Genomic DNA, 27,482 nt, shown 5'->3' with positions numbered 1-27,482 from the left:
CTGCAGAAAGTAGGCATAGAGGGAACTTTCCTCAACATAATAAAGGCCATATATGACAAACCCACAGCCAACATTGTCCTCAATGGTGAAAAACTGAAACCATTTCCACTAAGATCAGGAACAAGACAAGGTTGCCCACTCTCACCACTATTATTCAACATAGTTTTGGAAGTGTTAGCCACAGCAATCAGAGAAGACAAAGAAATAAAAGGAATCCAAATCGGAAAAGAAGAAGTAAAGCTGTCACTATTTGCAGATGACATGATACTATACATAGAGAATCCTAAAGTTGCTACCAGAAAACTCCTAGAGCTAATCAATGAATTTGGTAAAGTAGCAGGATACAAAATTAATGCACAGAAATCTCTTGCATTTCTATACACTAATGACGAAAAATCTGAAAGTGAAATTAATAAAACACTCCCGTTTACCATTGCAACAAAAAGAATAAAATATCTAGGAATAAACCTACCTAAGGAGACAAAAGACCTGTATGCAGAAAATTATAAGACACTGATGAAAGAAATTAAAGATGATACAAATAGATGGAGAGATATACCATGTTCCTGGATTGGAAGAATCAACATTGTGAAAATGACTCTACTACCCAAAGCAATCTACAGATTCAATGCAATCCCTATCAAACTACCACTGGCATTTTTCACAGAACTAGAACAAAAAATTTCACAATTTGTATGGAAACACAAAAGACCCCGAATAGCCAAAGCAATCTTGAGAACGAAAAATGGAGCTGGGGGAATCAGGCTCCCTGACTTCAGACTATACTACAAAGCTTCAGTAATCAAGACAGTTTGGTACTGGCACAAAAACAGAAATATAGATCAATGGAACAGGATAGAAAGCCCAGAGATAAACCCACACACATATGGTCACCTTATCTTTGATAAAGGAGGCAAGCATATACAGTGGAGAAAAGACAGCCTCTTCAATAAGTGGTGCTGGGAAAATTGGACAGGTACATGTAAAAGTATGAAATTAGAACACTCCCTGACACCATGCACAAAAATAAACTCAAAATGGATTAAAGACCTAAGTGTAAGACCAGACACTATCAAACTCTTAGAGGAAAACATAGGCAGAACACTCTATGACATACATCACAGCAAGATTCTTTTTGACCCAGCTCCCAGAGAAATGGAAATAAGAACACAAATAAACAAATGGGACCTAATGAAACTTAAAAGCTTTTGCACAGCAAAGGAAACCATAAACAAGACCAAAAGACAACCTTCAGAATGGGAGAAAATATTTGCAAATGAAGCAACTGACAAAGGATTAATCTCCAAGATTTACAAGCAGCTCATGCAGCTCAATAACAAAAAAACGAACAACCCAATCCAAAAATGGGCAGAAGACCTAAATAGACATTTCTCCAAAGAAGATAAACTGATGGCCGACAGACACATGAAAGAATGCTCAACATCATTAATCATTAGAAAAATGCAAATCAAAACTACAATGAGATATCATCTTACACCGGTCAGAATGGCCATCATCAAAAAATCTAGAAACAATAAATGCTGGAGAGGGTGTGGAGGAAAGGGAACACTCTTGCACTGCTGGTGGGAATGTAAATTGATACAGCCACTATGGAGAACAGTATGGAGGTTCCTTAAAAAACTACAAATAGAACTACCATACGACCCAGCAATCCCACTACTGGGCATATACCCTGAGAAAACCATAGGTCAAAAAGTGTCATGTACCACAATGTTCATTGCAGCTCTATTTACAATAGCCAGGACATGGAAGCAACCTAAATGTCCATCGACAGATGAATGGATAAAGAAGATGTGGCACATATATACAATGGAATATTACTCAGCCATAAAAAGAAATGAAATGGAGGTATTTGTAATGAGGTGGATGGAGTTAGAGTCTGTCATACAGAGTGAAGTAAGTCAGAAAGAGAAAAACAAATACAGTATGCTAACACATATATACGGAATCTAAGGAAAAAAAAAAAAAAGGCCATGAAGAACCTAGTGGCAAGACGGGAATAAAGATACAGACCTACTAGAGAATGGACTTGAGGATATGGGGAGGGGGTGGGGTGAGATGTGACAGGGTAAGAGAGTGTCATGGACATATATACACTACCAAATGTAAAATAGATAGCTAGTGGGAAGCAGCCGCATAGCACAGGAAGATCAGCTCGGTGCTTTGTGACCACCTAGAGGGGTGGGATGGGGAGGGTGGGAGGGAGGGAGATGCAAGAGGGAAGAGAAATGGGAACATATTGTATATGTATAACTGATTCACTTTGTTATAAAGCAGAAGCTAACACACCATTGTAAGGCAATTATACTTCAATAAAGATGTTTAAAAAAAAAAAAAAAAAGAACAAGGAGATACATGATGAAATATTTAGGGGTTAAGGTTTATAAAGTCTGGAAATAGTTCTCAGATGGTTGAAGAACAAAAAAGCATACAGAAAAACTAAGCAGAAGTGGCAAAATGCTAAAAATTGGTGAACCTAGGTAATGGGTATATGGGTGTTCATTGTTAATATTTTTGCAAACCCTCTTTTCTGTGGGGTTGCAAATTTCAAAATAAAAAGTCAAAACAAGTCAGACTAGAAGAAAATACTTGCAAAACACATATATGATTAATGACTGTTACCCAAAATATACAAAGAACTCCTAAAACTCAACCGTAAGAAAACAACTCGATTAAAAAATGGGCCAAAGACCTGGACACCTCACTGAAGAAGATATACAGATGGCAAATAAGCATATGAAAAGATGCTCAACATCATATGTCATCAGGGAACTGCAAATTAAAACAAAAATGAGATACCACTACACACCTATTAGAATGGCCAAAATCTGAAACACTGACAAGGATGTGGAGCAACAGGGAACTCTCATTCATTGCTGGTGGGAATGCAAAATGGTACAACCACTTTGGAAGACAGTTTGGCAGTTTCTTACAAAAGTAAACACATTCCAACACCACCAAGAATGGAACCTGGGTGATAATGTGTGCCAGCGTAGGTTCATCAACTGTAACAAATGCACTACTCTGGTGGACTGTGAGAGTGCGGGGCAGGGGGGAGGTTCAAGGAAACTCTCTGCACTTACCACTCAATTTTGCTGTGAACCTAAAACTGCTGTAAAAAATAAAGTCTATTTTAAAAATTGGGGGATGGAGTGTACCAGATTAGGTACACTTTTTCCTCCTAGGAACTCACTCCGACTGACTCCACTGGCTAGGCCCCGTCTCTACCATGTAGACTTGTGGACTCTTGATTGCATCATTTTATTTCAAGTGGCATTTCCCACGTGAATCTTCTCTTCAAATAAACAGAAAAGAGAAATGAGAAGTGACTGTGCCCAAGAGAGAAAGATCCTTCTGTTAACCTTCCTCCATTCTCTGACACCTCAAATCCATTCCTTATATCTGGCCACTGGTTCTCTCTTCTTTTTCCCAGGGAAAGGCCAACCCTTAGAAATACCTGTGGAAGTCCACCAGGTGTTCTGAATCGATATAATCATTCAAGTTCAGGGTCAAGTCTGACACTTGCTGTGAGCCATGTTCCTAGAAAAATGAAAATAGAAAATGAGAGACTGGGGTATTTCTGGTCTAATGAGTAAGTGGCGGGGCGAGGGGGGAGAGGAACAACTTAATTACTCAACCTAAAGAAATACATATGGGCACAAAGAGACATATATAAGGACTGTTTGTAATAGATGAAATACATTTCTCATGCTTGGGGACTTCTCTGATCTAGGAATAATGCCTTTCTGAGGCAGAGCCCAGAAAAACCTACTTCCCAGGCTCTTTTGCAGCTTGGACACAGGCATGGAACTGAGGTGCCAAATGGATGCACAACTTCAACTTGGAGGTGAGCACCATGGATAAACAGGCTGAGTAAGGGGCAGACGTCTTGCTATCGAGGGTAGCAGCAAGGGTCACAACATCAGTGGCTCCTGAGAAGGGGCACCTGGGTTGGCAGTCAGCCAGTACCTAATGCCCTGGGGTGGTGGCAGCAGCAGTGGTTTCCATGGCATGGTTTGGAGCAATGCCCTGGAAGCCCAGCCTTGAAACTGTTTCTCCAGCCCTCCCGACAATTCAGTGAGTTATCCCAGTTCTTTTAATAAACCTCACTGTTTAAACAAACCTGAGGGGATTCTGTTGTTTATAACTAAGAACACTGTGTGATACAAAATCTAAACGTTCATCAAAAGGGAGAGGGATAGGGCTTCCCTGGTGGCGCAGTGGTTGAGAATCTGCCTGCCAATGCAGGGGACACGGGTTCGAGCCCTGGTCTGGGAAGTTCCCACATGCCGCGGAGCAGCTGGGCCCGTGAGCCACAATTACTGAACCTGTGCGTCTGGAGCCTGTGCTCCTCAACAAGAGAGGCCACGGTAGTGAGAGGCCCGCGCACCGCGATGAAGAGTGGCCCCTGCTTGCCTCAACTAGAGAAAACCCTCGCACAGAATCGAAGATCCAACACAGCCATAAATAAATAAATAAATAAATAAATTTTTTTTTTTTTAAAAAAGGGAGAGGGATAAACAAATTATGGTATTATGGAATACTATATAGTGGCTAAAATGAATAAGGTATAGCTATATGCATTCCCATGTAAAGACCTCCAAAACATATTGAGGGAAAAAAAGCAAAGTGCAGCACAATACAGACTGCATGATACTTTTGTATAAATACAGACAACCAGGCTAAACTTAAAAAAAGAGTCACTGCCCTCAGGGTGCTTATAGTCCATATTACATAGACTAGAGAATATTCTGCTATAGTGGTAGAATACAAATATTACACCAAAGCGTAAATAAGTACACTAATTACAAACTGTGTTAAGTACCAGGCAGGAAAATAAAATGATGAAGCAGAGGCATAATTTAGATTTTTCTGGCAGACGAGAGTAAGTAGTCAGGACTGAACTTTTTGAGTAAGTGAAAAACAAGAGGGAGTCAGTCAGGCTAAAGGAAGGGTGGAGGGTGTGTATCTGTGTGAGGCGGCAACGGTACAGAGGAAGAGCTTTCCAGCATAGGAAACAAGAGGTATACAGGCTCCAAGGCAGCAGAAAGCTAAGCTTATCTAAAGAACTAAAAGTAGCCCCCGGGGCTACAATAAGCTTTTTTCTCCCAAGCTGTCCCTGAATGGATTTACCTTAATTTACTTAACTATTCCTCTGTGATGGAAAGTCCCTCCTCTTACAGTAATAGGCAGGGAACATCTTTGAACACAAAGCATTTCTACATTTAGGGTCCTCGCCTCAGAATAAAGTTCTGGAAGTAGGATCACTGAGTAAAGGCTTCACAAACATTGAGGGTTCTTAAATGGGTTTCAAAAAGGTGATCCCAAGGTCTACTCCCATCAGCGGACCCCTCTGTGTCCTAGGGACTCACCAGCACATTGATGATCATGCTGTTCTCCACAGTGACAGCCTTCACAAGGAGCTTTCTGGACCCATCCTTTGACTCATACCGGAGGACATACAGGTCTTTATTGTTGTTCCATTCCGCTGGCAGCAGTTCTGATTTCTTATCATTGGGACCCGGCTGAGAAGACACCAGAGATGAGAGGTGAAAGATCATGACCTCAGATCTAAAAAGGACCTTACAGATAATCTAATCCCACTCCCTCACTTCACTGATGAAGACATGGAGGTCAGGAGAAGTAAAATGTCCAAGGTCCTACAGCAAGTTAGAGGTCTGGGGTCTCTGGACTCCTGCTCTAGTGATCCTCCCTCATAGCTGACTGCCTTTGTGACACAGCACTGGAACCTGTCAAGAATCTGTAGCCTTGGTTTAACAATCTCTTCTCTATCCCCCTGTCAAGAATAAGGCCAGTCACCTAAAGGGATACTGTGAAATTCTAAGACAGTGTTTCTCGAAGTTTGGAATTCAGGCCATCTGCAAAGGGATCACAGAAGTGTTGACTAAAACTACAGATTCTAATGTACACCTCTCCAGACTACTGTAGTGTCTTAACAAAAATTATGAACAACTTTCATACAAACAAAATATAGCACACGTACAAGATAAAAAAAGAATTATAAAATGGACACCTATGTATCTACAGCCAGCTTAAGAAACAGAACGTGGCCAATTCTGCTCAAGCCTTGAGTAGCGTATCCCCGATGAATCTTCCTCCTCCTCCCTCATGGGTAATCACTAGGCTGTTTTTAAAATTTCTTTACTTTTCCTTATAGTTGTGTTACTATACACAAATCCTAAAAATATATTGTTTCAAATGTTTTTGAATTTTATATAAATAGCATCACTTTTATCATCTGCCGTTTTCAATCGATACTGTTTTGAGATTCATCCATGTCAATACACTTAATAGCTGACTCACTGTACAGCGTTCCATTTTTGCTATACAGTTCACAGCCATATAGCCCATCATTGCATGAATATGCTGCAAGTTACACACTCACTTGTTGATGGATATTTGGAGTGCTTCCAGTTTATTTGTTTTGCTATTATAAACAATGTTGCTATGAACACTCTTGTACACATCTCCTAGTACACATATGGATGAACTCCTGTAGAGTATCTCTAGGGGAAGAACTTTTAATTTATAAGATAAAGTCAACTTGTTTTCAAAAGAAGTATGGATTCACACTCCCATGAGCAATGTATGGAGTTCTTGTTCCACGTGGTCAGCAACATTGCTATTGTCCAATTAAAAATTTTTGCCAACCTAATGGGTGTAAAAATGCATCACTGTGAGTTGTGATGGCCTCATTTCTTTAAAAAAAAAATCCTAGGACTTTCTTTTTACATACTAACGTTTGAGAAATAGTTCTCAAACTACCTCTATAGTAAAAACTAATACAGTGATTTCCAGGTGGGGAAAGATTTCTTAAATGAGTCCACAAAAGAAAAAAAGTGCTGTCTTTGACACTGCTCATAATTTAAAGCTCCAGATCAACAACAGATACTACAGACAAAGTTAACAGGCAGTCACGGGCTAGGATGAGCTATGTGCCGTGGCTGCAAAAGAAAAGAATTAATAACTAGTACAAAAAGAGAATGCCTGGAAAACGAACAATAAAAATTGGGAACCCACTTGAAAAAGGTATGAACAAGCAAAAGATAAGAGCAGTTAACAGTGTATAAAGGATTATTCAACTTTACTAGCACTCAGACACACGTAGGTTGAAATATGAGATACCAGGATCCACCCATCAGACTGCTGTTATCTATTTTTCTATTTTTTTGCCAGAGTTTGTGTGGGTGTGGGGAGAATGGCAACCTCCAGGTGCTGCTGGTGGCCGTTCACACTCTTACAGCCCCTTTGGAGAGAAATCTGGTAATATTCAGTGCAATTAGATAAGCCGACACCCTGTGACCCAAAACCTTCACTCCTGGAAGAAATTCTGTGCACAGAGGCACAGGGATTATGACAAGGGATCTTCATCACAATCCTGTTGGAGGAACCAAACGGGAGTTAAAATGCAAAATATGTTCACAGTGGAATACTGTGTAGCAGTTAGAAGGAACAAACTAGATCTAATTGCAGTATTATAGATAAAAGTAAACAATGTGACAAAGAAAAGTTTTTTTAAAATGAGATTTACAGCCAGGTACCATTTATGCAAAAAATTTAAAAACACACCAAAAATCTATATATTGTTTTCATAGATGCATAGTTCTACAGCTAAACACGCAGCAAGTGGACTGGGAAGATCTGTATTCATGAGACTACGGTGGGAGGGAGTGGGACCAAAGATGAGAAACAACAACAAAAGACAAAGATCCAGCAACACAGACCTCACACCTCACCAAGGACAACGGAAGGCCAAGAATGGAGACTGTGGGCCTCTCCGCTTTGGTCACCTCTGGGGCTCAGGAATCAAACTGGGAAAGTGGTCCCAAATAAAATTCAAGACATTGCAACTGGCATGGTTTCAAACCTGGCTAAATGACAAGGAAACTCACAGGCCTGAAGCAGAGAAATGAGAGTGACAGAAAACAAAAGTGAAACTAATCAGCCCACTCTGCTAAGAGAAAGAGAAACTATCCCCTCACCCTCAACTGGGTAAATTTCCTATTACATGTTTAGTGTCCTGGGTTTAAGGTTTACTTTGGAAGCCAAGAATTTGATGACATGCCTTGTCTTTGTTCTATCAAGGGCCTTTGAATTTATATTTATACCTCCATGTACAGCATTCAACCCACCAGAATTTCTTCTTGGAGTATAAATAATTCAGCCTGCTCACTCTCCCATAACCTCAGGCTTCCAGAGCAAGAGAGAATCCTAGGGCCTGGTGAGGCTGATACCTCTCACTGCAGTGGAACCAATGCTCCCCCGCTCAAGGGCTGCCCTGATATGGGAAAACAGGTGGGACTGAAAGAGACTGGCCTTGGTGATATCAAGCCAAACATGGCATTCAACTGCCCTCTAGAGCAGGACATCAAATATCAGACCTCCCAAAGAGCTACGATTGGAAAGCAGCCAAAGTACATGGTTGTGTAAACTCGTTGGGATGAAAAAAAATCTAAGGGGGGCTGAAAACTGCCCAAGGTCATGGTAAGTCAAGTGCAGAGCTGGGTTTGGCATTCAGAGCTCCTGATTGCCCACGCTATGGCTGGAGATTTTTCCCAGCCAGGTCCCCCAGACTGGCCCCCCCAAAAGTAAAGATAGTTGTCCCCTTAGGCAAAATCCTGGGGCTGGAAGCATTCTTTAATGGCCATGAGTTCATTCCAGTGTCCCTGGGCTAAAATGCACCCAAAGAAGATCATTTGGGGCATTTTCTCTCTTTTGTCATAATCTTTAGATTCCTACAACAGAAAACAATATTCTCAAAATTAAGTCTATGGCCATCTCTATTCCCTTGCTACTTAAACCACCTGACACAGCTGTAAAGCTCTTATGAGGAGCGGTGCTGACTTCAAGAAAGAAATCCAAATTCAAATATTGAATTTTTTATTGAAGATGTATTGCTCTTCTAATCAAGTTTTATGTACACAATTCCCCTGTACCAGAGGACACAAAACCAAAGAGAAAAGCAGACAATTTAGCTTTCTATTTAACTGTCAACATATTAAATGATCAAGCACAAAATTTCAGGACCTTCCTCTCTCTCTTATCACCCCCAGAAGGGTGGGAAGCAGGAGGTGGCTGGAGAGGCAACATAACATCCTCTGAACTTGGCAAACACTACTGGTCTCAGCTGAGACTGCTGGCCCCAGGCTGGAAAGCTAAAACCTCTCTTAAATAAACTAATAGGAAAGATGTGCCTCCAAAAGGTTTCTACTCTGAATGAAAGTAAACTCAGCAGAAGTGAGAGGAGGACAAGTGCAACCTGAACTCCAGTGGCACTTAAGGAGCAGAGAGAAGCAAAAACACACCACGCTCTAGTGCACAGAACAAATGCCCATCCCCCCACCCCGTGGGGGAACATGCTTGATTTAGCACTGGGGTGGACAGATGGACAGTGGGCAATGCCTTCTAAACCCCCATCCGCACTCCCCTGGGCCTCCCCTAAGATGTCTGGAGCCAGCATCTTTTTCTGGCTTGCATGAACTTGACATGTGGCATCATAAACAGAGTGGAATTAGATAGACCTCTGGGATTCAGTTAAGTATCTCTTATTTATTTTTTTAGACCAGTATTGAAATGAGATTGTGTTCTTTCTGAAAATTTGGAAGCCTGGAGTACATGGCAAGGGGATGGTGCCAGTTAGGAGGAGGCAATGACCTACATGAACTGATGTCCCTAAGCTGTCAAAGTGACTCAGACAGAGTTGCCGACAGGATCTGTGAAGGGACGAGTGGTGGGAGCAGATCTGCAGTGTTGATACGTGTGTGTGGAAGGGGAAAAGAGAAGGGAGTCACACAGGCGCTCTGTAACAAGTTCCTGTTCCTGGGGGGAGAGGTTCTAACAGTGTGTCAGGGCAGCAGTAGCTAGCTGAGAGTAAAATACAGAGAGTGAGGTATATGAGGAGGGGAGAAAGCAGCGCAAACCTGTTAGATCTGAAGGACAGGGCAAGGGGCAGGGAGGGGTGGGGGGGCGGCGGTGAGAGCCGATAGGGGAGCCCCAAGGTCAGGAACAAGGCTTACCCCCTCTCCAATTCCATTGTCCCCTGCACCATCCTACGCATCAGCTTTCTGGGAGAATGTCCCAGGAAAAGGTGAAATGAAATGCCTGGGGCAAGTGAAAGAGCCGTTAAAGATTAGAAAGCTGGAATGAGGCAAGCGAGGAGACGTAAGGTTTCTTTTGGGGTGATCACATACTGAAAGTGGAAACCTGACACTCATGATTCTGGGCCCTGCCTCTACCTGATCCCAAGGTCTGAAATGTTGAAAGGCAAGGTAAGTGGAAGGAAACAAAAGGTGAACAGAAAGGCCAGGAACAAAGGCATCTGGGAGGGAGAATGGTTCCTGCTTCCAGGGTGTGTTGTGTGTGTGTGTGTGTGTCTCTGTGTCTGTGTATAACGCTGGTCCTTCTTTTCCCGTAAGCCTGGAGGTGGTGGTGGAGAAGTTTACTGTGTGTATCTGGGGTCCCAGTGAGACACCTGAGGTCTGAGGAGGGGAAAAAAGAGCCAGAAATCCATGACAGTTCTTGTGTTGCTTATTCCTGTTGGTGAGGGTAAAGCATGAGGGGGTGTGATAGTCTTGGTCACGAGTTCTAAGGGACAGAGAAATGGAGCAGTGAGGGGGGGGGGGGCGAACCTGGCTCTAGGAGCCCAGGATGTGTAAACTGTGTCTGAGGAGGGATCCCTAAAGCTCTGTGTCAGAAAAGGAAAAGTTAAGACTCTGGATGTATATCTGAGAAACTAAAAAAGGATTAGGGAATTTGAGAACTAAAGCAGTTAGAAATGAGAGTGAGGTTAAAATCTCACTGTAAGATGAAAGGAGTGAAGCGCCCTGCTCCCCAGAGCTGGTCTAGGTTCTGAGAGTGAGAGGAGAGTGACAGTGAGGGGCAGGCAGAGTCCTGAGCATGTGTATGGGAGGATATTTTCTCGGATGGAGCAGAAGGGAAATGAAGGGGCAGTAAGGGGCCCAGGCCCAGTTTTCACACGAAGCTGGTGTGTACAACGATGTATAGGGGGAGAGTCACAGGGGAGAGTCACAGGGAAGGGGCAGGGAAGATGGGAGAATGCTACGGCAATGAATTAGTGAGGCCGGCTGGGCCCGGCAGTCCTGGGGCTCTGTGGGGATGACCACAGGGCCCCCTGCTGTAAGAGGCAGAGCCTGAGGATGGGAGAGCAGAAGGGGCTGGTCCTGCGGGGACAGCTGCTGGGAAGGAAACTTACTTGGCCCTACACCCAGAGTGCATGTCTATACGTGTGTGGGAGGTGCTTGTTCCCCCGGAGCCTGAGTGAAGACCATAACGGTCAGTGGGCTGCACCAGGCCCTTCAGTAAAGCGTGAAGGGGGTCTGAGCTCTAGGGGATCTTGACTGGAGCTGAGTCCCCCCATACCTGTGCCTGGATCCAGATATCTGGTGGGCGCTCGACTACAGTATGAGGAAGGTAGTACTGGGTACAACCCCACCCCACCCAGCAGCGTGGGAAGGAGCTTGACGGAGTTTAGGTAGGTGAGGAGTACTCAGGAGAGTAACCCCTGTCTCGCTGCCAGATCCGCACAATCCCGGCCTCGGAGACTGCCAGCCTGTGCTGCAGCGAGCTTCTGTCCTTGGGTTTTCAAATCGTGCTGTGCCAGCTAGGCTGGGACAATAGAGCACCTCCCCGACCCGTAGACTAAAGGTACCAGTGGTGTCATGACTCGTAGGACCCAGACCTGGGAGGAGGGAAGGTCAGGCACTTTGGACAGAGCCTCCGGTCCTCTGGGTTTGGGCAGAAGACACCTCACCCCCTCCACACTGGCCCCGGGCCGGCTCCGTGGCGTACCTGGTCGCCGGCACCCAAGCCGTAGTAGCCATGCGTGACCACCTCCCAGTGCAGGAAGCAGACGAGCGCGTCCTGCGCGCAGGTGATGGCCGGCGCCGCCGACGCGAACAGTACCTCCAAGCCCGCCATGAGAGCCCCCGGCTTCTGCGGGCGGAGGAAGGAAGGGAGAATATGCTGTGAGCCGATTCGGCCCTCACGGTTCTGCTGACTCCGCTCCGCTACTCCGCGGGATCTCGTCGAGTCTCCACCTGCGCGGCCAAAATGGAGACACTCAGCTTTGGGGTGTGGCCGCCGGAAGTAACTTCCAGCTCCGGCGCTGCTGCGCGAGCGCGCCCGGCTGGAAACAGAAGGGAGACGCTAAAAGGTTCCGACAGGCAGCGCGTGAGCGGGACAGGACCCCTGGGGACGAGGTCCTTCAAAGCTGGAATCTCCGTCTTCCCCGCAGCAGGCAGGTCCGCTACACGTAGGTTGTGGCATCGTTTGAAGAGAGGTTACCTTGTTCTGAGCCACAGACCTCCCATCTGCAGAATGGGGTGGACGTATGCTGGTGGGAGAAGAGGTAATGAAATAGGGCTAAAATATATTCAGAATAATAATTGACACTTATGCGGTGCTTGCTCCATGGAACATTATTCTGAATGCTTTACTTGTATTCATTTATTTAATGCTCACCACCCAACCCCATAAAGTTGGTATTTGATAGCTCCATTTTACTGATGGGTAAACAGACACACAGAGGGGTAAATTTCACAAAGATGAGTGAGTGGCAGAGATGGTACTGCAGTCTACCAGTCTGGCTCCTCGGATAACATTTATTAAATGTTTACTGTGTGCTAGATCCTGTGTCAAAACATTCACATCACCCTATCAAAAACTCTATGAGGTATGTTCCATTATCATTCCCATTTTGCAGATTTGTCACCAGCTTAGAGAATGGAAGCCGCTTCCCCCAAGAAGACGCAGCTGCTGACTGGAGAGCTGGCGCTCCTGATCCACTACCAAATGTCAGGCATTTATTTGTCTGTCTCCTTCATGATTTTTACCACTTACTGTTTTTACTCAAATAAATTTAGTTTTCCCATCCCAGTCAGCACCCTGCAAGCCATCATCATCTCTCACTTGGATGTCTGCATCAGCCTCTAAACTGCCGTACTCCATCTCTGTCTCCCTAAAGTCTGTTCTACACTCTGCAACTAGAGATTCTGTTAGAACACATGCCAGATCACATCCCTTCACTACTCAAAACCCTCCCAGGGCTTCCACCCTTTTCTTTTCCACCGAAAAGAAAAGTAAGTCCTTCCCATGGTCTGCAGGAACCTTCCTGTGGTCTGTGCTCCCCCCCGCAATGTCTCTCTCTAACATTACCTCCTCCAATCCCCCTGCACTCTTGACTGCAATAACCTTGACTCCCCTCTTCTTTCACACCCACATCTGATCCAACAGCAAATCTAGTCAACTTAACCCTCAAAATATATTCTGAATCGGACCACTTCCACCCACCTCCACTGCCTCCACCCTGGTCTGAGCTTCTGGCATCTCATACTTGGACTATTGCAGAAGCTTCCTAACCAGTCTCCCTCTTCCACATGTTCTATTCTCTAGGCCTTTGCGTATACTCCCTCTGCCTGGATTGCTCTTTCCCCAAACATCTGCATGGTTTGCTCTTTCATTTTAAATGACTCCTTCCCTCATCTCCTATCAGTCTCAACAGAGGGCTTCCCTGACATCCCATCCAAAATAACCTCCTATTCTTAACCCCTTACCTTGCTTTCTTTCCTGCAAAGCATTACTCATAAGCTGACACTATATTAGATATTTATTTGCTTAATTATTTAATGACTGTCTTCCCACTAAACTGTGACAAGTGAGAAGGGACCATGTCTGTCTTGTGCACAGGTATATACCTGAATGCCTTCCTGGCTCAGTATATACTTATTGAATGAATGAATGCTGAATGAATGAATTATTGGCCTGGGCTCAGGCCAATTGGGCCAGTCTCACTGCTTTGCAGTCCACCACTCACTTTGTTAGCTGGCCCCGTACTTTTCCAAATGTTGTGTTCTTGGGGTTCCCCAGGGATGCCCAGATTCTTGAACCCCATCTGCAGAGATTCTGGCTGAGCATTTCTGAGGTGGAGTGCAGGTATGTTGACCACACTCTGGGTGATGCTAAAGCTGGTGGCTATGGAACTCCTGAGATGTACTGCCTGTGACATAAAGCTATTTGCCCTTTCCACTGAGAAGCTTTGTACTTGCAAACTTCCTACTTTTGCTTGCTCTGTCCCTTCTGCTTGCAGTGTCTTTCCCCACTTATTGAAAGTTCTCACCTATTCATTCATTCATTCACTAATTCACTAAACCTCCATAGGCTGGGTTGCCATGGATAGTGATGCAGGCTGTGCACTGCACAAAAGTACCCACCCAGTAGCAGCCCCATTCCTAAGTGTCTACTATGAGCAAGGCCCAGATGACCAAGCCGTAGTTCCTGCCGCTATGGAGCTCACTGTCTAGTGGTTAAAAAAAATTACAGATAGAAGTAACCTAGTGAAAACTGCCATGGCAGAGGGGCACTTGGAGGACTGTACCAGGCAGCTGGTACTGGGTGATTAGAAGGTCACTGCTACAAACTGAGGCCTTCCCCCATCTCCTCCGCCCACAATGACTCTCTCCTCAGTGCAGCTGGCCTCAGTGGAGTGCCAAGGAGCGGGCATGGGACAGAGAGATCTATCAGCTTCAGGGGGGAGGGGAATTTTATCACTGACGTTGGTTAGAATGACTGGTTCATGGTGATAATAAAAAGTAGACTGGCTGTTGGTCCATGTTATTACTGCTTTTAAGTTTTTAAAGACAATGTCCCCCCTACCACTATTGCCTGCCCTGGGCAGACAGCTCCCCTTGGTTCAGCCACTGCTTTGCATGCAATCGGTTAGAGCTCACATCTCACAAAACTTTGGTTCCTTGTTATACATCATCCCTGTTAGCTTGGGTTCCCTCAGAAGCTAATTTGAGATGAGGATCTGAGTGGTTTATTGGGGAGCTGATTCCAGGAGATAGCAATAAGGGAGTAGAGAAGTGAGATGGGATGAAAGGCAGCCAATGTATGTTATGTGCTCAAGCCAGGAGCTCTGGACACCTGGAGCTCAGTCCTGCCAGGCAACTCTGGCAAACAGTGTAGGACATGTCTCAGAGTTGTTTCAATTGAAGGCAAGGGAACTGGTGTGTTTTGTTCACTGACTCCCATCTGCCACAGGTCAAGGGCTGCTTCTGGGGGCATGAAAAGCCCTCAGGCAGAGAATTGCGAAGTTTAAAGAAAGAAGCCTGTGGTTCTTAGAGGTGCCTGCTGAGGAGTGAGTGGGGCACCATGGAGTCTGCTATGTGCCGCATCCCCCACACCCTGGTCTGTGGGTCAGCAGCCAGCATGGAGTAGGCACTAGCATCTGGGTATTGAAAGAATGAAGTGAGCTCTGTCTCTTGCACTAGGCTGTGAGTCCCTTGAGATCAGGACAGTGTTCCATCCACACTGGACCCCAGGGTCCTCCAGGGTCCTCCATGGATGGAAGCAAATGGGAGAATCCTCTGGGGCTGGAGGTTGTCTGAGTCCTTCCCCCCAGTCCATCTAGCACTTTCTGTGGACTTACCTCCGTGAACAAGAGTCTCAGTTGTCCCTGTGAGGCCTGTGAGTGGCTGAGAGGAAAGCAGGTGGAAGGTGCCTCCCTAGCTGGGCCCCCGGTGCCTGGGCTGTGCAGAGCCCATGCCAGAGATGAGGGCCCACGATGATGGAAAGAACGTGGCAGGTTGCTGCAGCTACCAGTTCTTGGTTGCCAAGTGACAGCAACATGGGTATTCCAAGTTCTCTGGAAGCTATCTCCCTGGAAACTGTGAAGCAGTGAGCTGAGAAGCAGGATCCAGATGAACACTGAGGTGGAATCATTCACCACTGGAATCCTGCCCCTTTGGCCTAGCATCAGCCCAACCACTACACCTCCTCCGAGAAGCCCTCCATGATTAATACCGTTCAATAGTATCTGAACTTCCCATTCCCCTGTCGATGGGGTGCCCAGCATATTTGACACCTGGAGGAGATAACTCTTTAAAAAAATTATATATATATATATATATATAATTTTAGTATAACTTAGTTTTTTGAAAGTCTTTTATTGTAAAATACACATGACAAAATTTAACTATCTTAATGATTTAGAAGTGTACAATTCAGTGATATTAAGTACATATTGTTGTGCAACCTCCAACATTCATCTTCAGAACTCATTTTATCTTGCAAAACTGAAACTTTGTACCCATTAAACCTTAACTCCCCATTCCCCTCTCTTCCCAATCCCTGACAATCATCATTCTACTTTCTGTAGAATCATGTCTCTAAGGATTTGACTACTCTAGATCCCTCATTTAAGTGGAATCATACAGTATTGTCTTTTTGTAACTGGCTTATTTCACAGCTTAATGTCTTCAAGGTTCATCCATGTTGAAGCGTGTCTCAGAATTTCTTTCCTTTTTAAGGCTGAATAATATTCCATGTATATATCTGTATCATAGATATATATCTATATATCTATTTATCTATCTATCTATCTATTGGAATATCTATACCTATCACATTTTGCTTATCCACTCACCTGTTGGTAGACACTTAGGTTGCTTCCATCTTTTGGCTATTATGAATAATGCTTCTATGAACATGTGTGTACGAATATTTCTTTAAGACCTTGATTTCAATTGTTTTGAATATATACCCAGGAGTAGAATTGCTGAACCAATGGTAATTCTATTTTTAATTTTATGAGGAATTGCCATACTGTTTTCCACTGAGGCAATAACCTTTTACATTCCCAACAGTGCACAACGGTTCACATTTCTCTACATCATTGCCAACGCTTGTTGTTTTTGGTTTTGTTTTCTGACAGTGGCCATCCTAATGCATATGAGGCGGTATCTCATTGTGGTTTTGATTTGCACTTCCCTAATGATTAGCGACGTTGAGCATCTATCCACGTGCTTATGGGCCATTTGTATATCTTCTTTGAAGAACTGTCTGTGCAAGTCCTTTGCCCATTTCTGAATTAGGTTGTTTTCAAATAGGCATTATTTTTAGAGCAGTTTCATATTCACAGCAAAAACTGGGAGGAAGGACAGAGATTTCCCACATACCCTCTGCCCCAACACATGCGCAGCCTCTCCCTTTATCAATATCCCCCCCAGAGTAGTACATTTTTTATAATTGGTGAACTTACATTGACACATCATTATTACCACAGTTCATAGTTTACATTAGGGTTCACTCTAGGTGTTGTACACTCTATGGGTTTGGACAAATGTATAATGACATGTTTCCACCATTATAGTTTCATACAGAGAAATTTAATTTCACTGCCCTAAAAATCCTCTGCTCTCCACCTATTCATCCCTTCCTTCCTCCTAATCCTTGGTAAGCACCGTTCTTTTTAGTCTTCATAGTTTTGCCTTTTCCAAAATATCATAGAGCTGGAATCATACAGTATGTAGTCTTTTCAGACTGGCTTCTTTCACTTAGTAATACGCATTTACGATTTTTCCATATGTTTCATGACTTGATAGATTTTTTTTTCTGGTCTGTTTTTTGTTTGTTTTTGTTTTTAAGCACTGCATAACATTCCACTATCTGGATGTACCACAGTTTACCCATTCACCTACTGAAGGACATCTTGGTTGTTTCCAAGTTTTTATAAGTAAAAACTTATATTGTTTCCAAGCAATTATAAGTAAAGCTGTTATAAACATACATGTGCAGGCGTTTGTGTGAATATAAGTTTTCAATTCCTTTGGGTAAATACCAAGGAACATAATTCCTAAATAGTATGGTAAGAGTATGTTTAGTTTTGTAAGAAACTGCCAAATTGTCTTCCAAAGTTGCTGCACCATTTTGCATTCCCACAAGCGATGAGTTCCTGTTGCTTCATATTCTCACCAGCATTTCATGTTGTCAGTGTTCAGAATTTTGGCCATTCTAATAGGTGTATAGTGCTATCTCATTGCTTTCATTTGCATTTCCCTGATGATATATGATGTGAAGCATCTTTTTGTATGCTTATTTGCCATCTGTGTATCTTTTATGAGGTGTCTGTTCAGGTCTTTGGCCCAATTTTTAATCAGGTTATTTTCTTATTGTTGAACAACTCTTATTGTTGTTAAGAATTCTTTGTATATTTTGGATTAAAGTCCTTTATCAGATATGACTTTTGCAAATATTTTCTCCCAGTCTATGGCTTGTCATTTTATTCTCTTGACAGTGTCTTTAGCAGAGGAGACTTTTTAAATTTTAATGAAATCCAGTTTATTGATTCTTTCTTTCATGAATTGTGCCTTTGGTATTGTATCTAAAAAGTTATTGCCAGACTGTAGGTCATCTAGATCAGGGGTTCCCAACCCCCAGGCCACAAACCGGTACCGGTCTGTGGCCTGCTAGGAACGGGCCCACACAGAAGGAGGTGAGCGGCGGGTGAGCCAGCGAAGCTTCATCTGTATTTACAGCCGCTCCCCATTGCTCGCATTACTGCCTGAGCTCTGCCTCCTGTCAGATCAGCGGCAGCATTAGATTCTCATAGGAGCGCAAACCCTACTGTGAACTGCGCATACGAGGGATCTAGGTTGCATGCTCCTTATGAGAATCTAATGCCTGATGATCTGAGGTGGAGCTGAGGCAGTGATGCTAGCGCTGGGGAGCGGCTGCAAATACAGATTATCATTAGCAGAGAGGTTTGACTGCACAGAGACCACAACAAATCAATTGCTTGCAGACTCATATCAAAACCCTACCAGTGAGTGGCAAGTGACAAGCTGCATCTGGTGGCAGGCTTTAAAGTGGCAAGTGAGTTGATGTACTTCAATTGTACAGCTGCATCTTGTGGCAGGTCTTAAGGCAGAATCTGACACTTATTTTAGTCTGCATGTGACCCCCCGCCCATTATTTTATTTACCACTTCTGTCCGTGCCTCTTTCCTGCACTGCGTACTTGTCTCAGTCACAGTTTTGGTAAGCCCACAAGCTAACTCTAGCCAAAATTAGTAAAAAACAAGCATCGCTGGAGAGCTTCTTTGAAAAGGGGGAAAGACCCAGTGATGAGATAGCAGAAGACTCTAAGATTGCCAACAAAAAGAAAGCTGCATTTAAAAGAAAATACTAAGAGTCCTACTTAAATTATGGGTTCATTGCAACAGGTGATTCACATTCTCCAAGCCTGCTTTGTATAATATGTGGCGACCAGCTAGCCAATGAAACCTTCAAAACTGCTTCACTACATGGAGACCAAGAACCCTGCATTAAAAGACAAGCCTTTGGAGTTTTTCAAAAGAAAAAATGTGAACATGAGGAACAGAAGCAATTACTGAAGACCACTACTTCATCAAATGTGTCTGCACTGAAAGCATCATTCTTAGCGGCTAACTGCATTGCTAAAGCTAAGAAGCCCTTTACTATTGGTGAAGAGTTGATCCTGCCTGCTGCTAAGGACATTTTAGGAACTATTAGGAGAGGCTGCAGTTCAGTAGTGGCACGTGTTCCTCTTTTGGCTAACACCATAACTAGACGAATTGATGTAATAGCAGAGGATACTGAGGCACAATTGTTAGAGAGGATTAATGAGTCACCGTGGTATGCAATCCAGGTTGATGACTCTACCGATGTTGACAACAAGGCAACAATGCTTGTTTTTGTGAGATACATTTTTCAGGAGGATGTGCATAAGGATATGTTATGTGCACTTTTGTTGCCAGGGAACACCACAGCTGCATAACTATTCAAATCTTTGAATGATTACATATCAGGAAAACTGAATTGGTCATTTTGTGTTGGTATATGTGTGACGGAGCAGCTGCCATGACTGGACAGCTTTCTGGTTTCACTACTCGGGTCAAAGAGGTCGCTTCTGAATGTGAGTCTACGCACTGTGTCATCCATAGGGAAATGCTGGCTAGCTGAAAAATGTCACCTGAACTTAACAACGTTTTGCAGGATGTGATTAAAATTATCAACCACATTAAAGTACATGCCCTTAACTCACGTCTGTTTGCACAGCTTTGTGAGGAGATGGACACAGAGCACACACGTCTTCTCTTATACACAGAAGTGAGATGGCTTTCTAAAGATAGATCACTGGCCAGAGTTTTTAAGTTATGAGAGCCGCTCCAGAAATTTCTTTTAGAAAAACAGTCACCACTGGCAGCACATTTCAGTGACACAGAATGGGTCGCAAAACTTGCTTACTTGTGTGACATATTCAAACCTGCTCAGCGAACTCAATCTGTCACTTCAGGGGGGAACAACAGCTCTGTTCAAGTCAGCATATAAAGTGGATGCATTCAAAGCCAAACTGGAATTATGGGAGCAATGAGTGAACATTGGGATTTTGGACATGTTTCAAACATTAGCAGAGATTTTGAAAGAGACTGAGCCAGGGCCTTCTTTCTCCCAGCTGGTGCATGATCACCTATCTCAGCTTTCAAAACAGTTTGAGCATTACTTCCCAACCACAAAGACCCCCGAAGTGGGAAGGAATGGGTCCGCGACCCATTTGTGAATAAGCCAGGTGAATCAGTTGAAAGTTTTGTCTGTGCTAGAAGAGGATCAACTGCTTGAGACCGCAAATGACGGCGGCCTTAAAAGTATGTTTGAGACAACTTCAAATCTCCGTATGTTCTGGATTAAAGTCAAGGCAGAATATCCTGAGATTGCCACAAAAGCACTGAAAAGCCTGCTTCCATTTCCAACATCCTATCTTTGTGAAGCAGGGTTTTCTGCAGTGACAGCAACCAAAATGAGATTACGGAGTAGACTGGACATAAGCAACACACTTCGGGTGCCACTGTCTCCCATCACCCTCAGATGGGATGGTCTAGTTGCAGGAAAACAAGCTCAGGGCTCCCACTGATTCTGCATTATGGTGAGTTGTATAATTATTTCATTATATATTACAATGTAATAATAATAGAAATAAAGTGCACAATAAATTTAATGCATTTGAATCATCCCCAAACCATCCCCCCCACCCCCAGTCCGTGGAAAAGTTGTCTTCCATGAAACCGGTCCCTGGTGCCAAAAAAAGGTTGGGGACCGCTGATCTAGATAACATCTCCTACGTTATCTTCTAGGAGTTTTATAGTTTTGCATTTTAGATTTAGGTCTGTGATTCATTTTGAGTTAATTTTCGTGAAGTATGTAAGGTCAGTGTCCAGATTCTTTTGTTTGTTTGCATGTAGATGTCCAGCTGTTCCAGGACCATTTGTTGAAAAGAGTATCATTTTTCCATTATATTGCCTTTACTCCTTTGTGAAAGATCGGTTGACTATATCTATTTGGGTCTACTTCTAAGCTCTCCTTTATGTTCCACTGATCTATTTATTTGTCTGTTCTTTCACCAATACCACACTGTCTTGATTACTGTAGCTTTATAGTAAGTCTTGAAGTTGGGTAATTGTTCTCCTTCAATATAGTGTTCACTATGCTGGGTTTTTTGCCTTTCTACATAAACTTTAGAATAAGTTGATATCCACAAAGTAGCTTGCTGGGGTTTTGATTGGGACTGCATTGAATCTATAGATAAAGTTTGAAAGACCTGACATCTTAATAATATTGAGTCTTCCTATCTGTGAACATGGAATATCTCTCTATTTAGTTCTTCTTTGATTTGTTTCATCAGAGTTGTTTGTAGTTTCCCTGATATAGATCTTGAATTGGGATTTTGTATGTGTGTGTGTGTGTGTGTGTGTGTGTGTGTGTGGTAGAATTTTAAAAACTCTTTATATATTCTGGATATTAATCCCTTATCAGATATATAATTTGCAAATATCTTTCATTCTGTGGGTTGCTTTTTACTCTGTTGATAGTGTCTTTGAATATACAAAAGTTTTAAATTTTCATGAAGACCAATTTGTTTATTTTTGTTGTTGTTGCCTGTGCTTTTGGTATCATATCCAGGAAATCATTGCCAAATCCAATATCATGAAGCTTTTACCCTGTTTTCGTCTAAGAGTTTTATAGTTTTAGGTCTTACATTTAGGACTTTGATCCATTTTGAGTTAATTTTGTGTATAGTGTGAGGTAGGGGTTCATCTTCATTCTTTTGCATATGGATATACAGTTTTCCTAGCACCATTTGTTATAAAGACTGTACTTCCCCTGTGAATGGTCTTGGCACCCTTGTCAAAAATCATTTGACCATATATGCAAGGGTTTATTTCTGGGCTCTCTATTCTGTTCCATTGGTCTATATTTCTGTCTTTATGCCTGTACTACACTCTTTTGATTACTGTAGATTTGTAGTAATTTTTGAAATCAGGAAGTGTGATTCCTCCAATGGAGCATTCCCCCCATACATATCATCACTTGAGATAATCAGTAAAAATTATTTTCCTGATTCATTCTTTTTTTCATGAAAGTGTAACTCATACATAATACAAATCCTCCTTTTTAGTGTACAAGTCTATGTTTTGACAAATGTGCACAGTCCTATAACCACCACACACATAGATATTTCTCGAAAGCAGAGATTTTTTAAAAAAATTCTTATTGAAGTATAATTTGTATACAATAAAATCACTGCTTTAATTGTACACTTCAGTGAGTTTTGACAAATGTATACACCAGTGTAACTACCATGATAATCAAGACATAGAACATTTACATTACTCCAAAAAGTTTCCTCATGCCCCTCTGCAGTCCGTCTCTCCAATCCCTGGCTCAGGCAACTACTGATCTGCTTTCTGTCTCTACAGATTAATTTGGCCCCTCTTAAAATTTCATAAAAAAGAATGTCAGTTTGGGGCCCTGGGAAACAGATGTCAGAATGGAGTTAGCGGTTCTAGAGATTTACTGCAGATAGGGCTTGTGAAAGAAAAAGGAGAGCAGGAACAGGTGTAGGTGAGAAGGATTTTCATACTATGATGCAGGTCTAACACCTGTGAAAGAAGAGGGGGAAGAAATGAAAACTGGACAGGAGGAGCCTCAGGCTTCGGTGCAGTTCTTAGAAAATCTCAACCAGCCCAGAACGAAGATTCCCATAGAGTCCCATGTTGGGCTGAAACAGCTGGGCATCCCTCTGTACTCCCTCTGTGACCTGTCACTGGGTGAGCTGCCATGAAGAGCATGGCCTCAGCATTACCAAAGGTGCTACAGCTGTGGGCTATTGGAGAACTTCACTCCTCACAGCTGATTGGCAGTTTCTTTCTTGAAGAGAGACTGGCACACCACCATGGCTGACACATAAAATATACACTCTTTTGTGCCTGGCTTTTCTTCACTCTCACTCATCGTCATGTCAGAGGTTCATCCATGTCGTTCTATGTATCAGTTCCTTCCTTTTTATTTCTGAATAATATTCTGCTCTATGGCTGTACCACAGTTTATCTTATTGATGGACGTTTTGATTATTTCCTTGTTGGAGTAATTATGAATAATGCTACTATTAACATTCACGTACAGGTCTTGGTGTGGACATATGTTTTCATTAGTCTTGGGTACATTCCTAGAGTGGGATTGCTGGATCATGTGGTAGCAGTGTATGTTATAAGAAACTGCCAAATGGATTTCCAAGGTGGGTGTGCCATACTACACTTCCAGAACAATGAATGAGAACCCTAGTTGCTCTGCATCCAGCAGGAATGGATTTAATATGAAAAATTGGGAGCTTACAAAACCATTAGATGGCTTAAAATATAAAGATTAGGCTGGAGACAGCTTTCAAAGAGTCTGGAAGTTGCAGGAACTGCAGGAAACCACTGGCAATGATCACAGCTGCCTCCTATCCTGAGGCTGTGTTCAGGGAAAAGCCTGCGGAGGTGTCTGCAAAACTGAATCCCAAGACTAGAGATTCTCCTACTGCTGTTGGAGAAGCAATAATGTGCCTTTGCTGCCTCCCATTGGCTGAATCTAACCTGGAACTCTGATGGCAAGTCAGGCTTCAGTCCCCTGCAATATAGGGGAGAGGCATAGCATTTGTTTGTGTGTGTGTGTGTGTGTAGAACAGGAATGGTACTGTGGCTTTAACAGATAAATTGGCCAATGTGTATTATCGCATTTAATTCTCATAGCCCTTTAAAGTAGAAACTATTATGATCTTCATTTTTAAAATGAGAATAGTAAGGCCCAGCAAGGCTGTACAATTGCTCCTAAGTGATGAATACAGTCAGGATTTGAACCAAATGGTGTGCCTATGTGCTACACCACCACATGGCTGTGCCCGCTGATAGCATCAAAGGGCTTGCAGGAGCCCAAGTTTTGTGTTCCAAGGTCTACGCAGTAAAAGATGAGAAAACTGAGTAAGTTTTTCAGGCCTCAGCTGGAGGCAGGAAAAGCTGGGAATAGGGGAAAGGGTCCAGGCTGGAAACAGAGAAATGGTCTAGGCACGGGCAGCCCCTCAAACCACAGGGACACATGAAGGGTCCATGCATAGACAAGGGAAGCCACAAGAGGGCGCCTGGGCCCACCCAAATATCCACCGAAGGCAGCCATGCAGAGTGAGGTGTATGTATCACCTTCATCCTGATTCTTTCTACCTGGAGGTCCGGGGAGCCCTAAATAGGGGGCCCCAAAGCAGGCTCTGTCCACAGTGTAGTCAGAGTCTTCATGCATGGAAATACCTGCTTTTAGTTCTGGGCATTGTTGACCTCAGAGAAAAATAGTCCTCAGGGAATCCAAGTCCCAGGGGCACTGAGGTTCTGCTCTGTTGTTTCTGAGGCCATTCCCCACTTCTCTCAGCAGACAGCTTTGTATTCATCTTTTCATAGTTTTGGTCCTGATCCTTCCCCCTGCCCACTACCCCAGTCATGTCCAGCTCCAGCTCCAAAGTCCCATCAGATACTTGCCCCATCTTGATCAGGCAGGTGGGACGGGTGACCAGCCTCACCTTGAAAGGCCAGAAGCTTTTCTTGATGCTCCTGTAACTAGAACGTCGGTTTCATGAGCACAGGGATTTGTGTCTGTTTGGTTCACTGCTGTACCTCTACCTCCTAGAACGGTGCCTTGCATACATAGTAGATGCCCAATAAATACTTGTTGAACCAAATGAATTAATGAATGCATAGAGTGGAAAAGTGTCTAGGTCTTGGAGTCAGGCAACCTGGTTTCTATCTCAACCTTATTGCTTACTCTCTGTGTAACTTTGGGCAAATGGCATCAAATTGTCAAATAGGGATCACCATAGTCTCTCCCCAAGGGTTGTTGGGAGGATTCCTGGAGATGATGTCACCAAAGCAACTCCCACAGTGCCTGGCACATGGCAGGGGTCCTAAGTGGTGGCTCATTATTTGAGATAATGAGGCCTTGGGAAATAGCACTATTTATTGAGGATTTACCATGTTTCTGGCACTTGGCTTACATTATCTAATTCAATTATCTTAACTACTTCATGAGAGGTTAAGTAGCTCAGAGAGGTTAAATAACTTGCCCAGGGTCACACACTGTTGAGAAGAAAAAACTTGGGCTTAAGTCCAGGTCTTAAAGACTGCAGCATGCAAGGTTGGACTTCCTGGGTTCAAGTCTAGGCTCCAACATTTACAAACTGTTTGACCTTGGGCAACATTCTCAGTGGGGAGATATAGGAAGGGACAGAGGGGGCCACCACATAGGCCTGGACTATTCTTCAGGATTTGGAGGGGTCAAAGGCACGGCCAACTGTAACACTGCAGCCTCACTCCCTTGAGATTGAGCGACCTGCCAAGGCCTCTGGAAGCTGCTATTTAACAGCATCACCTGGCCCCCATCACACACACCACACCATTTCCAAATGTATTCTTTGGACTCCACCTGGAGCTGGATTCACAATCTAGTCAAGGAGGCAGGACACACACACACACACACACACACACACACACAGCTCCAGAAGGAGAAATTGTTGGCTTTAGCTGTGTAACCTTGGCTAAGTTGCTTTGCCTCTCTGAGCCCTAATTTCCTCATTTGTAAACTGAAGGGTGATAAGTAGCATCCTATATGAGGATTATCTAGAAAATACACATGAAAGGGCTGAGTCTGGAGCACTGGAGGTGAGCAAGGGAGAACAGGGGAGTTGATTTCCAGGACTCTTGCCGTACGGATTAGGCACTGATTTCTTAGGCCTTGTTAAAAGGTAACCTTCAGAAAAAGGTAAAATCATGACTCTCATACAAATCTAAAAATGATGTGTTAAAGGTTTTATTTTCCTTGTCAAACAGTAAGAGAACCAGATAAATGTTATAACTGGCTCAAAGGAAAAGTCAAAAAAGCACAAACTTATATGGAGTAAAGGAATTGAGTTATATAGAGAGGCAAAGCTAGTTTTTCCACAAAGGGGAGGGAAGTCAATTCTACTAGACAAGACAGAGTTTGCACATTCATCAGTTACCTACGGTTTACAAAGGTGCAAAATAGCTCAAAGACAATGAACACTTCTAGAATCAGACAGCAAGTGTTTGCTGTGGTTTCCAAGATGGGCTACATCTTGGCAGGAACAATCCAGGCTTCTCATCCTGGGGAAGTGTAGCACATCTCAACTTTTTGGGGTTTCAGTTTCCTCATCTGTAAAATGGTGTTACTAATTGTATTACGTCCCAGGATTGTTGTGAATGTGAAATAAGCTGGTGGAGTAGTGCATTTAGGATGGGACCTCCTCTTTTGGGGGCTCCAGAGCTATTCTTAGGGGGAGTCACCACCTGCTGATGGACTGTGGGGGTCAGGCCCCTGCTGTTTGTGTGGATGCCTCATTTCATCCTGCTCACAACCCAATGCAAGAGAGACTGTTCTGACCTTTGATTAGGGCACCGAGGCTCACAAAGGTGGTGGAACTTGCCCAAAGCCACTCTGAAATTAAGCGAAGGCTGGGTTAAAACCCAGGTTGGTCTGGTCTCACAAGCCCTGGGCTTTTGTTGAACATCTGTGTGACCCTGAGCGGGTCTCCTCCCCTCACTGGCCTCAGCCTGCCCATCTCTCCAGGAGGGTTGCATCAGCTGGCCTCTGAATGACATCTCACATTCCCTCCACTCTCTGGGGCACTCCACAGCTGCTGAGCTGGCCAGGCCAGAGCAACTCTGGGAATGGCCTGGTGGGTAGGTGGAGTGGGTGTGCAGGGTCAGGGAGACTGGTTGTCAGGGACATGGCAGGGATGAGGTCCAGCCTCTAGCCGCAAACCTCAGCCTGCCCAGAAGCACCATAGTTTCAACCTTGCTCACAAGGCCTGATGGAAAGGGCTGGCCCTGGCTGGTCCTTAACAAGGAAAAAAAAAAGATATTTCCCAATCACTGGGTTAAACCCTAGGTTGGCAAGGATGGGAAAGATGGAGCACAGGCCAGCTCCATCTGAATGAGTGTGTTTCCTCTGACTTATCCATGGCCCAGCTGTCATCCTGCACACATCTGTTATCTTAGAGCATCTTTGTGCCAATTGCAGCCACAAGGCAGGTTGTTCTGCTTTGGGTCATGGCCTCTGATGTACCCGACTCTATGCCAAGTGCTTTGGTGAAGCTAAGGGAGGGGCCCTTGTCTTTGGAGGGGTCAGCTGTCAAGTCTTCATCAAGGGCTGTAATATTTAGGAATGCTTAGTTTGCACAGGAAGGAAAATTCAAATTAGTTGGGACAAAACCCACAATTTTTTGGCTTATGTAACAAAACTGTGTGT

At 43.7% G+C, this 27,482-nt stretch overlaps 1 protein-coding gene across 3 annotated transcripts in view; it reads right to left on the bottom strand.

The window, feature by feature from the left end:
* Positions 1–12,160, bottom strand: part of PSMF1 (proteasome inhibitor subunit 1) — a 54,692-nt gene extending 42,532 nt beyond the window's left edge. Inside the window, exons 1-3 of one of the 3 annotated variants that reach the window (XM_082361035.1) lie at positions 11,851–12,160; positions 5,394–5,546; positions 3,479–3,561 (exon numbers count right to left, since the gene is read on the bottom strand). In XM_082361035.1, the coding sequence (XP_082217161.1) occupies positions 3,479–3,561; positions 5,394–5,546; positions 11,851–11,979 (365 nt within the window). In that variant the 5' untranslated portion in view covers positions 11,980–12,160. Of the gene's footprint in view, positions 1–3,478; positions 3,562–5,393; positions 5,547–11,850 lie in introns of those variants that run through there. The other 2 variants (XM_082361036.1, XM_082361037.1) reach the window with 2 other exon arrangements.
* Positions 12,161–27,482: the final 15,322 nt, after the last annotated feature.

Source organism: Balaenoptera borealis (assembly GCF_965194805.1).
Source record: "Balaenoptera borealis genome assembly, chromosome: 16".
Lineage (NCBI taxonomy): Eukaryota > Metazoa > Chordata > Mammalia > Artiodactyla > Balaenopteridae > Balaenoptera > Balaenoptera borealis.
Note: the sequence above shows the minus strand (reverse complement) of the source record. Positions and strands in the feature narration are given on the sequence as shown.